Source organism: Planococcus citri, chromosome 1 (genome assembly GCF_950023065.1).
Source record: "Planococcus citri chromosome 1, ihPlaCitr1.1, whole genome shotgun sequence".
In the NCBI taxonomy this organism is placed as follows: Eukaryota; Metazoa; Arthropoda; class Insecta; order Hemiptera; family Pseudococcidae; genus Planococcus; species Planococcus citri.
The window spans coordinates 52,991,545-53,003,507 of NC_088677.1; the positions used below are offsets into that span (position 1 = coordinate 52,991,545).

The 11,963-nt window shown below is 33.2% G+C and overlaps 1 protein-coding gene and 1 long non-coding RNA gene across 2 annotated transcripts; one reads left to right on the forward strand and one right to left on the reverse strand.

The window, feature by feature from the left end:
- The first annotated feature begins 144 nt into the window (after positions 1–144).
- On the forward strand, positions 145–1,591 carry LOC135832715 (uncharacterized). Its single transcript, XR_010556348.1, has 3 exons — positions 145–337; positions 628–742; positions 860–1,591. It is a non-coding gene; the product is annotated as an uncharacterized LOC135832715 (long non-coding RNA).
- Positions 1,592–3,172: 1,581 nt separating this feature from the next.
- On the reverse strand, positions 3,173–11,477 carry LOC135832714 (protein obstructor-E-like). The gene is made up of 5 exons (XM_065346153.1): positions 11,260–11,477; positions 5,722–5,943; positions 5,448–5,642; positions 4,606–4,813; positions 3,173–3,370 (listed from the first exon to the last, which is right to left on the reverse strand). Exons 1-5 carry the CDS (start codon positions 11,303–11,305, stop codon positions 3,346–3,348), a joined length of 696 nt encoding a protein of 231 aa, XP_065202225.1. The 5' UTR covers positions 11,306–11,477; the 3' UTR covers positions 3,173–3,345.
- Positions 11,478–11,963: the final 486 nt, after the last annotated feature.

An 11,963-nucleotide genomic window follows, 5' to 3' on the forward strand; every position in this document is an offset into this window, starting at 1 on the left:
AGCTTACAAATTATTTAAATAAGGAAGCAAATAAGCGATCTCTTTGAGTACTTAATTATTTAATTAGGTAATTTTGAGTATATCTTATATGTACCTGTATTATCAATGATGGAAGAAGATGATAGAGTCTCACATTTCCTCTCTCACCATAGTGAATACGAAATTTTTCTTAATCACTATCAGAACAGCTCTGACACAGTAACTTAAATTTGTACAGCCGGCGTTTGGTTCCATCCAACTTTTAACAATGTATTTACGATCGAATTCCTTTTTTTTATGTTCGATATGTATTTTTATGCTGTTGTCAGTTCGTCCACTGCATGGCAACGATAAATTAGTAAGTACAGTAGGTACCTATTTGACATCATTGAAGTAACGAAACGCTTTGTTTGTAATATCAATTCATGATCCACTAATCGAAAGATTTGTTTCTGCTTCTAAAATCAAACTTATGTACCTATACCGAAGTGACTACAGTAGTTATCTATAGCTTTCCTTTTCAAGCTTTGGATTCAATCCCCCCCCTCTCTTACGTACCTACCATTCAGCCTCCGATGTCATTCTTTTTATGAAGAAAATTTCCATTTTAAACAAAAGATACTTACTTACATATTTTCTTTATTTCAGGAAACACGATTGGATGCTTTAGAAAAAAAGGTGAATTCATTGGAAACCGAACTAAGAGGAGAGGCGAAAATTATCACAGACTTTCTAACTGAATTGTTCTCAGAATACTATAGCTGTAAGTGGATCTTATTACCTATCTAATAATTATTTCAGATTGCTTATTCAAAACTTTTGTTTTTCATAAAAAGTTGATCATTGAACTATGAAAATAATTTTGTGCTATTTTTTTCAGTAATACCTGAAGAGTTAAGAGACAAGATTAAAAGTAAATTTAACATCACGAAAACTGAAGAATAAATACATAGGTTTTTGGTGTTTGAAGAGCTACGCATTTACGAACAAGTCACTTTACCAAGAAAATAGCGACAAAATAAGTAGAAAATTTTTTTACATCACACAACCAATTACCATCTGTTCTGTAACAAATCAATAGAAAGGGAGAGGAAATCATTTTTTTTTTAAATTGTGTTTCGATTACAAATTCCTCTAAAATTTAAAAATTCAAGAAGTAAAAACTAGAAAACTAATTTAATCATTTTTCGTTGGCTAGTTTATTTGCTTTTCTTTTCTTTTTTTTTGTTCTTCGCATACTTTTTTGAGTTGTCCTCAGTCAAATACAAGGATAAGTACTTAGTTCGTACCGAGAATTCAGAAATACGAATTGGAGAGTCTAACAAAATGTCATTTCAATTTTAACCGCACCTAATCAGTACAAAACAAATTCAAATTGTTTCATTTTTTGCAATGCATCAAATTTTTGACATTTTTTGTAAAGATCTCAAAAGTCGAACAACAAGAAAGTTCGAGAAACCTAATTTAGTAATTTTATATGCTTAAAATATTATGGAATTATTCACTCATAATGTACATATTTCTAGCACAAAAAAAAGTCAAGTATTATGTGTACATCAATTATACTCATTGTACTTTTTTCATAAAATAAATTTCATTTTCGTAATTTTTATCTATGTGCTGAAAATTTAAGTATAAGGACTTACCATAATTTTCACAAAAATAAAATCGAGGTAGAACGCTAAAAATTAGTGTGTACTGCCCTCCCTCTTGGATACTTCCCAAATCAATTGGTATCAGCTTATAGCCATTTTAAAGATTTCAGAAAACTTTTGGAGTTTTCAATTAATAATTAGATAAATTAATCACTTATCGAAGCCACCTCGAATCGACTGTTTTTATGATTCCTAAGATCGATTTACGAACGCACAATTTTCCAAACTTATCTTTCCTGAATTTTGAAAACCACTTCAATGGATTCCCACCTCGTTTTAAGAGTAATTTAAATTCATTCCCACCTTCTTTTGATGTGCAGTCGAAATGATTCCCTAAATATCACCTTCGACTTAATTTATTCAAGTTTTGAATTTTTTTCGTAGAAAGTTAGTCTAGTAAAAATTTTTAAAAATTCACCAAAAATTGAAAAATTAAATTCAGCTTCTGAAATTTGGTCGTTGTGCGGCATGGCGTATTCTTGAATGCTCTTTCAATTGTGCTTTGTTTGGTTCAAACATTTCTGTACTCGTAAAGTCTGGAAAAAAATCTAGGTACCTAGGTGTAAGTATGGTTGGTGTAAGCACCAATAAATTAAACCGATGTCATGTCGTTACTTAAACCGTAAGCATTCAATATTCAATGACGTACCTAAACATCCTGTTTTTTTTTTGGAGATTTTCGTTTTTTTTTAGCACACTAATCTGGTAGGTACGCTTGGTTCCCAGAATTATTCAAACGTTCCCATGTCTACGATGGAGAATACTTATACTTTCATTCTTATTATAAAATTCGTAAAACCTGTTACCACAACTGTACAGCTAGTGTTAACATTTTTCATTAATTTATTTAAATGTTGGTAAAATAAGCGTAACTTCTTTCAAGTAACAATTAGGTACCTACATCATCTGTACGAGATCTAACTGACGGTGGTATTACTTTGGATTTTAACCAGTGGGAGGCGTCGAATACCTACTTGAAGAAATGAACATTCCAAGGTAAGAAAATGATGGTTGATTTAAACGTTTAATTATAGGGTCTATTTTAATAAGTGCCCGATACAGTAATTTAAATTGTAGCAATGCCAATGTTTCTGCCAGGTTTTATAGAATAAATACCAGTTGCTTTGATTTTTTTTCAAAAAAAAAAAAAAAACGCCAGTTGACACACTGCAATGATGAATGAGTACCTATTTGAGAAGGTATCTTCATCATTTCCTCTCCCTTCCGATCAAAAAACCAATTCAAGCTCTGATTAAAATTTGGCCACTTCTGTAGAAAAATTGAACTCCATTTGATATTCTCGCGTTACACATCAGAGAAGAATTATCAATTCAAAGTTGAAAATTCGCCGTGTATCCAACAATGGTAGAATTCAGTTGGTAGATAATTTTTTTTTTGGTCGTTTGCCTATAATTTTCTAGCGATAGTAGGTAATAGCGAATTGAAGTCCCTCAACACAGGAGAAGAAAGTGCTAGAAAATGAATTAGCTAAATAATTAAAATTGAGATTATTATAAGTTGTTAAGAAATAAATAATATTATATTTTTTAATGTGTATTTCTTTTTTATTGTAAAAAATTATATTTTTTTCTATGTTTTTGGTTTTTTGTTTTCTTGTTTTATGAAATTATGGCTATTGGAATGTTGAGATGATTTTTCGGAGAGAAATTCGGTGTTTTGGAGGTTTTTGATTTGTAGATGAGGTCGATTTTTATTTCCTTTTTCTGTGGTGTGCGCTGTAACATACAGAAAATTGTGTCGATGAAAAGAATGCCGATGTTAATCTTTAATTAAAAATGAATAGATATGCTAGAAAAAAATTACTAAACGACAGAGGTTTTAAATAGAGTTGAAGAGATAACCTATTAAAAATTTTTTAACTGATAAAAAAAGATTGAGATGAATCACTGAACCAAAGGCTGCTTTGGTACAATATTAGAACAGGACATATCCAATGATATCCACATTCCACGATTGTCGAAAAATTGACTGAATCATACTTTTGTGTCTTTCTGTAGCATAAAACTACCCTATATAATATATATTTTTCATATGTATTTTTCACTTCATATAGTGGTAGGTATCAAAATTTATACCTAGCCTATGATTTCTTTTTTCAAATGTTTGAAACCTGTTTTCAATTTCTTTTTCAACATATTTTATTAAAGTTTGCTAAAATGACCCGTTTTCATCTCCTGAACTGCTAGAAAAAACCATCACCCATCGTGAATATTATTGTTTGCTTTTGGTTGAAAAAGTTATAAAAAGTGAATTTTTGTTTGAAAAATTGGAGTATAATTTTGCACTTGAAAAGGCGAAATGAATTTGCTGTGGATCTACTTTGAGCTTCGATGGTTCCACTCTCCCCTACCATTCCTACCCCAGGAATTTATTTTATTTTACTTTTGATTGAAAAATAGAAGACATAAATGATAAATATAATATTTTTAAATAGGGTTTCATCTCTAAACAAGGTAGAATTTTTTTTAATGTGAGAATCTCAAATTTAATTTTATAAAGCATAGAGCTTTATTTTTCCGGGTTTTGGAAACTTTATAAAATTATGGGTAAAATTAACGATTTCTTCGATGGGCCAGGGGGAGGGGGATATTTCTCACGAAGAAAGATTTTTTCAAAATCATGAGACGATGATGAATGATGAACATTCCTGATACACACCTGACCATCAAAATAAAGCTTCTTAGAACAAGCTATTTGGGTAAGATAACAATAGAGAAATCAAGGGCAAAAATTTGTTACAGTTGGAAATTTCCAAGTGGAGTGATACAATATTTCTTTTTGAGCTCCATGCTGATCTTCTAATTGGTTGATTTTGATTGCTTGTGCGTTGGTTTCAACATGCCAGTTTTGTAGGTCGAAAGCATAGACATAAGTTGAAGATACCTACTCAATAGGATCTAATTTGACCAAGGATTTTATCGATATCACTTTGTATTATTTTAAAGATTACCATTTTGCAACTTCTTCGGGTTCAGCACAGGTTAAAGTTTCGTCATCGAACACTTTACCATCTCCACACGTGATCAATCTGGGGTAACCATTTACACAGGTAATTAGACGTTCGCAGTCTCCGGGAATGGCAAATCTAGGATATGGCCAAAATCTAGCTTGAGCTGATTGTGGGTCAACTTTATCCGGACATTTAAAACCAATGACAGCTAAAAAAAATTAAATCGAATTAATTTTTGGAAATACATAAAAAATTTTGTAGAATTTGATTTATAAATTTTTGCCCAACTTTGGTTTAAACAAATCCGGATTTTAAATCCACCAATTTTAGATGTCGATAACTTTTTAAATCGTAGTTCTATGCAAAAAGTCGTCATTATAAATGTAGAATTTCTTTACTTTTCGAAGGACTGTTATAAAAAATTCATTCAAAGCCCCTTCAATTTGTCGATCAGACAAAAAGGTCATCTGATCAAATTTTGATCTCTTCTCGACGCTTCACCCAGTTGATTTTTAGAAATGTCGTTGCCCCTCTATTTTTATGATAGGCAACACGTTCATCTTTTTACCCTGAATAGTGCTCAGCTGTAATATTCAAATTTTAAGCTCGGTTATCCACTTCACTTCCTGGACATCTTGCATGTATATTCGAATGTTTTAATTGCACCCCTCTCCCCTCCAGAAAAAAATAAACCTGCTCAAGTTGATTCATCGGAATATGTACTTCCCGCCATCTACCCAATTCGTAATGCAGTTAGTAAGATGAATGCCCCAAAGTAGGGCTTCTGACCATTTTAGGGCATCTAAGCTGTACCTTCCTGTTTCCCTCTGAAAACCACCTACCTTCTGGATTACACGTCTCTAACATGAGATCAGGCCAGTTACATTTCTTGATTCTATCATCATAGACGAGCCCAGGTTCGCAATCTTGAACATGTGGATAGCCATCCGCACACTTCACGTAATTCGAACTACAAGAAGGGCCTTCGGAATATATACCATATTTGAATTCACAGCCAGGAGAACTTATCGGTGCAACTGCAAAATAAAAAAAAGTTCAATGGGTTGCGAACGAGTGGCTCAGCCTGCTGCTTAATTAATCTCTCAATTTACTCACTATGATCGGCTTTCCTTGTTCCGCAGTCGACGTCCCAGTAATAATTACAGTGCTGGTGTACGTTTCCCTTACCATCGTATAATAAACCATTTTCACACTGTTCAACGCTCAATGATCCGTTAACACATAAGACGAAATGATCGCATAATTCCGGATGATGGTACGTTTGTTCACCGTACGTCTCTGGGCAACTGTTGGACTGCAAGAAGTGTTGGCTCTGCGCTGAAAATGATATATTAATTAATCCTCGAGTGCCCAGCGTGAAAAAATTCGTTGATAAAATTTCCGGATCGTAAATTAAGTAGGTACCCATATCTTCTAATTACGATTAATTTTTTTCCGAGTAATTAAAAAAGTAAATTTTTTATTGATACCTATTTATAATAGTAGGTAGGTATAGTGAGCGTCGTCGTCACTATAGGTATACTAGGTAGTAATGTACTCGCGTGCCAGTGCCATTGTGAAATGCATCGTGTATCACGTTGTTATAGTCGATTTTATTGTTAATATTACTTTCACTTCCCTGGAATACATAATATGTACTGTTTGTTGTATTACATATTATTACGTTAGGGCATTCGAGTGGCTGCTTATTACCTATCGACGTATCTGTACCTCCTACCCACCGATAGGTACGTAGACGTTAAGGTACGTCTACGTATATTTATGTTATGACATTCTACCTTCGGCTACAATATCCAAGTCCGAACGTTCAACGTCATACCCGTTACCTTACCTCTACGTACACTCCTTATTTTTAAATGCTCACATCCATCAAGCATCAGAAGACCACGGTGAAATGTGTATCACGCGTCCGTTGTATCGTTTCTTTTCTCTTTTTAGTAGCCTACCATTCCCTATTCCCCCTTTCAGAATTGCTGACCTTCGCCGATTAAGTACATAGTGACACAGATTTCCTCCATCGTGACGGAGTTTTCCAGAGCACAAGGGGAGGAGGATGTTAAATTGCGAAGATTTGAAGCAAAATTTATCACTGCAAAAAGTGTTCAGCATGAAATTTCCTTTCGGTATAGAGTCGCATGTTAGTCATTTTCACCCCCCTCTCACATCGAGAGATCATCCCAATCCTCCTTCAATCAGTCGTTCAACAAAAAAACAAAAAAAATGCTCAAACGAAAGGTATTCTTTAATATCTGATTTAAAATTTCAATTATGAAAGTGATTCATTTTAAATCAGAATTTTTGAAAATTCCAAAATTTTTAAAAAAGCTCGTGCTACAGCGGATTTTTGACCTTTTATGATTTTATCTTCAAACGAAATAAACAACTGACAATTATTTTTTCACTTCAACCTTCTCAACTCGAAAACAACCACTTTTGAGACACCTTAGAGCCTCCAGCGAGCTTTCAATTTTCTCCATGATTCTAAAATTGCACAAGAAGAACCAACAATGAACTCCCAAGTTTTTATATTTTTGATTAGTACCTACATACTTATTGATGAAATGGTGACTTTTTCGACCATCTTGACTAGGGAATTGAAGGGCGTAGATCGCAAGCGCTAATGACCTAACAAAAAACACATCCCAAGCGCAAATTGATGTACACATCGCAAGCGCAAATGCATTAAAAAAATGCATCCCAAGCGCAACAAAGAATGCCGCGAAGGGTAAAACGGTTTTTCATAAACAGTGGTTCCCAAAATAGGTTGCCTATAAAAACGAAAAGAAATCGACGAAACTAATAAGCATGTAAGATTGTATAAGTAAATTTGATACCTATCACAGAAAAATCACATGGAAAGTTATTAAATAAATACGGATAAACATAACTATTACTGTAGTACAGTCGGTAAAGCACTTTATGGGGGCAAACCCAAACAAAATTGCTAACAAACCTAAACAACATATGTGGAATCACCCCTGATCCACCTGGTGCGTCTTCGCACGGTGGATTTTAGCCCCTCAAAACACGTTTTTCGCCATTTTCTCCCCCCCCCCAATTGCATTTTAGCGAAAAATACGAGTATGTAGCTAGACAAAAGAATCTACGTCAAATTTACGATCTAATGATGTATCAACTTTTTTTGTATCTCTATCTACGGGGGGGGGGGGGTTGAACTACTGTCATTCAAAAAAAAAGGGGTTTTCTGAAAAATACATACAGATACAGCCTACAGGCGCATGAGAGGGGAGAAATCGCCCCCGAGAGTATTTGGGTTGATATTAGCATGGAAGGTGGGTACCACAGATAGAGAAACTTCCGCATATGGAAAGTTTCAGGACTCAAACTATGAGCTTGGAGGCGTTACTTTTGGAACACCCTTTGTATGTGCTTGTAAGTTGTGTTACATACCTACATAAACTGCGTTACTGACCAACAGTTTGAAACCCCCTACGTAAAGCAAACTGAGAAAGTGTATTGATACCGGCGTTCTTTGTTGCGCTTGGGATGCATTTTTATAATGCATTTGCGCTAATGATGTACAAATCGATTTGCGCTTGAGATGTGTTTTTTTTCATTCAATGTGCGCTTGGGATGTATGCCCGAATTGAAGCTCATTTTTGAATCTTCTTAAGCAATTTGAAATTCTCGTAGAAAATCGAAAATTTTCTGGAGGCTCTATAATGGTCAAAAAATGTTTGTTTTCAAGTCTTGTGATTATATTGAACCAACAGACGTTATCTAAATGAATTCTAGAAGTCAAGTGAGTCATTTCCAAAATTTTATACTTATTATTTTTCCCCAGAACTGAGTAGTGAGTATATTATACAACTACTCGAATGCTTGGTCAAAAAATTCATTTCTGAACCAATGCACTGGCATTTTGAGGTGACGATCTAAAATAGTCGAAAGAATCCCCAAACAGCATCCACGAGTCCTGGAAAGAATTGAAAATTCGCTGGAGACTCCAGAACGTCCACAAGCAGTATTTTTGAGTTACGAATGCTGAAATGAAGTTAGAAATTATTCTCATTGATTCGTTTTGGTCGAAAAAAATTTCTGAAAAAGTTGTAAATTCATCCTAGAGTAAGTAAATATGTTAGCTTTTTTAAATTCTTCAAATTTTCAAAAATTCAAAAAAAGAACACATGTTTTTAGTTTTTTTTATTTTTGACGTTTTGATACCTATTAATCGCAAAACATCTGTACTTTTGAAACTTTTGAAGATTTTGTGCCTCGTAGCTACAAACGAAAAGCGGAGTTTATTTTTTAAAAATTTGAGTTTTTTTTGGATACCCAATTTGGGAATCCTTGGAAAATTAGAGAGAAATCGTTAGTGAAGAAAAGGCTGATAAAAATAGAAAACACCTTGATATGCTTTTCACAATTTTTTCGAATGATCGAAAAAAAAAAGAAATGGTGGAGAGGGAGGAGTAGTCTCGAGATTTTCCCATTTTTTAAAAATGAATCTTGAAGTATCCGATGGATATGTAGAAGTATCTACTAAAAAGGTCATGAATGAGAATATTTTTCGATTTTTTAAAAACTTTTTCAAAAAAAAATCATTGCGTGAAAAATGTCAGAATTTTTCAAGTGCTTACAAACAACTTTTTCAAAATTCAGTTTTCGTTGATATTCATCCGATAAAATTGTAAATCATGTACTTATGTTCAAAAAATTGACATAAGCTCATTTTCCGGCAAGATTACGAATAAAAACCAAAAAGTAAACTTCAATTTTGATGACTTTTTTTGGTTACGTAGAAGATGTTTTTTTTTCATCAACAATTTTTTTTCGAAACTCTGCAGTGGTGTCAGTATTAGAAAAGCTGGAAAAAGTGCAAAAATTCACAATGCGAAATATAGGTACCCATCAAGAAATGAATGTCGAAACACGAGTCTGCTCTGAAAGAACTCATCCAAGCTTATTGAATTTCAACTCAGAAAAATTTTCACAATTCGAAGTCTGTACCATTCAACAAAATTTAATTGGTAAACTTTTAAAATCACTGATTATTTTCCAGCTAATCATAAAATGCCATACAAAATTATATCTTTCTTTTGCGGCAAAACACGTGTTAATATATTTGCATAACTGGCTGTCTGAAGGAGTTCATTTGAATAATACCCAAATAGACGATTTGAAATTACTCATCTCAAATCCGATGTCAATTTAAAATTTTTCCACTATAAATGCATTTTTATTTTATTTTTTTTGTGGAATATTCCATGTAAACGTATATGTAAACGATCAAATAATTGACGAGTAGGTATCTCGAACCTTGATCATCTCCGGTTCAACTTTTAAGTAACTAGTTGAATGGAGGTTCTAACGAAAATTAATCGCTTGAATTGGTAACACTGTTTGGTTCCCATCACATGGCAACCGGTATAAACAATTTTCACATAAATTTTCATCGCATTATCGCTAATACAAGTATATCAAGGTCATAACCTCGCCTCTTTAAAACTAATTCAACTTCTAATCCCGCCGAAAAAAGTAAATTTCTCGCAGTTAAAAAAAGATATTTTCTCATCAATCTGAATGTTTGATGACAGTTTGAGTGATAAAATCTAATACATATAATAATCCTACATAAATTAAACACCTCGCTGATATTGTAATAAAAGATATTGATTAGTAAAGTAATCACGCGGAAGTCTAGAAATAGGTAAGAATTCGTAACAGCATAAGTGTAGGTACACAGAAAATAGATAATGTATCTGAGATATTCGCTATTCTTGAAAGGTAAATAAATTTCATAGGCAGTAAAAGATCTTTTGGCACTGTAGATGGACGTGTATTATGTTTTATAACATTTCAAGAGTTTATTGGTTCTTTTTCAAGTGTCATATTTGAAACTGTATTGACAAAAACGTTCAATATACATTCTCCGAATCGATCAACTGCCATATAAAGCATGATTATGTAATCTTACTAATACATAGGTAAATTTTAACCGCTTTGTATGAAATAATCGTCTCGCATAAATACCGTTTACTTTCTTTGATTGTTTTATGAGAATGACTAAAAAAAAAGAATCAGTAGTGTTCTCGAATGACCCATATTTATCACACGTATCATTAAGGCCTACTTTTAGATCATTTTTTATAAATAGATTAGGTATGGAATCGGTTTATGATGTCGCTTAGCAGAAGCATTGTGTGGTTATTAAGAGTAGAATGCCTCGAGGGGTTAAAATTTTTCAGCAGGAGGTGGAGTAAACGGTTTGATTATGAAATATGAGAAATGATCGATGGACAGGAAGGTTGGTTGCCTATCGACTTATAAAGGTAATTATATGTGTACAAATTCTTCTAATCTTTCAATTTATCCAAAACTGGGACTACATTTTTGGTAAAATTGTAAGTAAATAGGTACCTACTTTATTTCAATTAAAACACAAATGAACGATTATTTGGCTGATGCTTTTTTTTCACCGATCACCGCAAATAAATTAAAAAACGTCCCCGCGATGTTAAAAAAAAACTGAAATATCGAACCATCAACGCAATCTTAAACCCATCACCGATCTCATCTACAGAAATATCGCGGTTTTATTCGTCATAGGAAGCACAATTCACTATAAGTATACAAAAGTTGAACTCAAAAATCACAATAAGTAATACTCACCTTGCGAAAACGCCAACAAAAACACCGCCAATACGACCGAATACATGTTTACTTGTGCACTTCAACTAGTACTAAATTATGGCACAACATAAATCCTTTTTTCCACAAAAACTAAACGATTAAATTTAAAAAACTTGAGCGATCGTTTAATAGTAATTGCTCTAAGACTAGTTTATACCTGTTTGATATGCAGCAGAAGAAACTGGGCCATAATACTTGGCCTTCCCTACCGCAATATCGCAATTATGTATCACCTACCTTTTTTTTTGTCTGTACATTTACAACGTTTGTAGTACGAATTAGCGGACGTAAGAGGTGCTGCCACTGAGAGTCGTTAGTGACCACTTCAAATTGTATTAATTTTCCTCTCGCTTGGGTTTAGAAATTCGACAAATTGGTCATTGAATTTTCTACGCATTTAGGTACTTAATTGTTTACAACGTTGATGAAAGTTTGTCGTAAAAATTTTAACCGAAGAGAAAGTTGTTTGCGAATGATAAAACCAGATGAAAGAGTTATGATTTTAACGGCACGTGTTGAATGGTTGAAATTTTTGTATTTGAAATAAATCTATAACATTTCAAAAATGATTGTGGCAGGTGAATCTGAGTACTTACTGCTAGGTTTGTTTTTCATGTCGCTTGAGGGCAAAAAAAACATGAACTCTGTTATTTGAAAGTATAGTTTGAAAGAAATAACACATA

Excerpts from the sequence above, each read along its gene's own strand:
- LOC135832714 (XM_065346153.1), bottom strand. The coding sequence starts at position 11,305 with ATGTATTCGGTCGTATTGGCGGTGTTTTTGTTGGCGTTTTCGCAAG. Across the intron at positions 5,643-5,721 it reads AACAAGGAAAGCCGATCATA|TTGCACCGATAAGTTCTCCT; the intron begins GTGAGTAAATTG and ends TTTATTTTGCAG. Across the intron at positions 4,814-5,447 it reads AGAGACGTGTAATCCAGAAG|CTGTCATTGGTTTTAAATGT; the intron begins GTAGGTGGTTTT and ends AATTTTTTTTAG.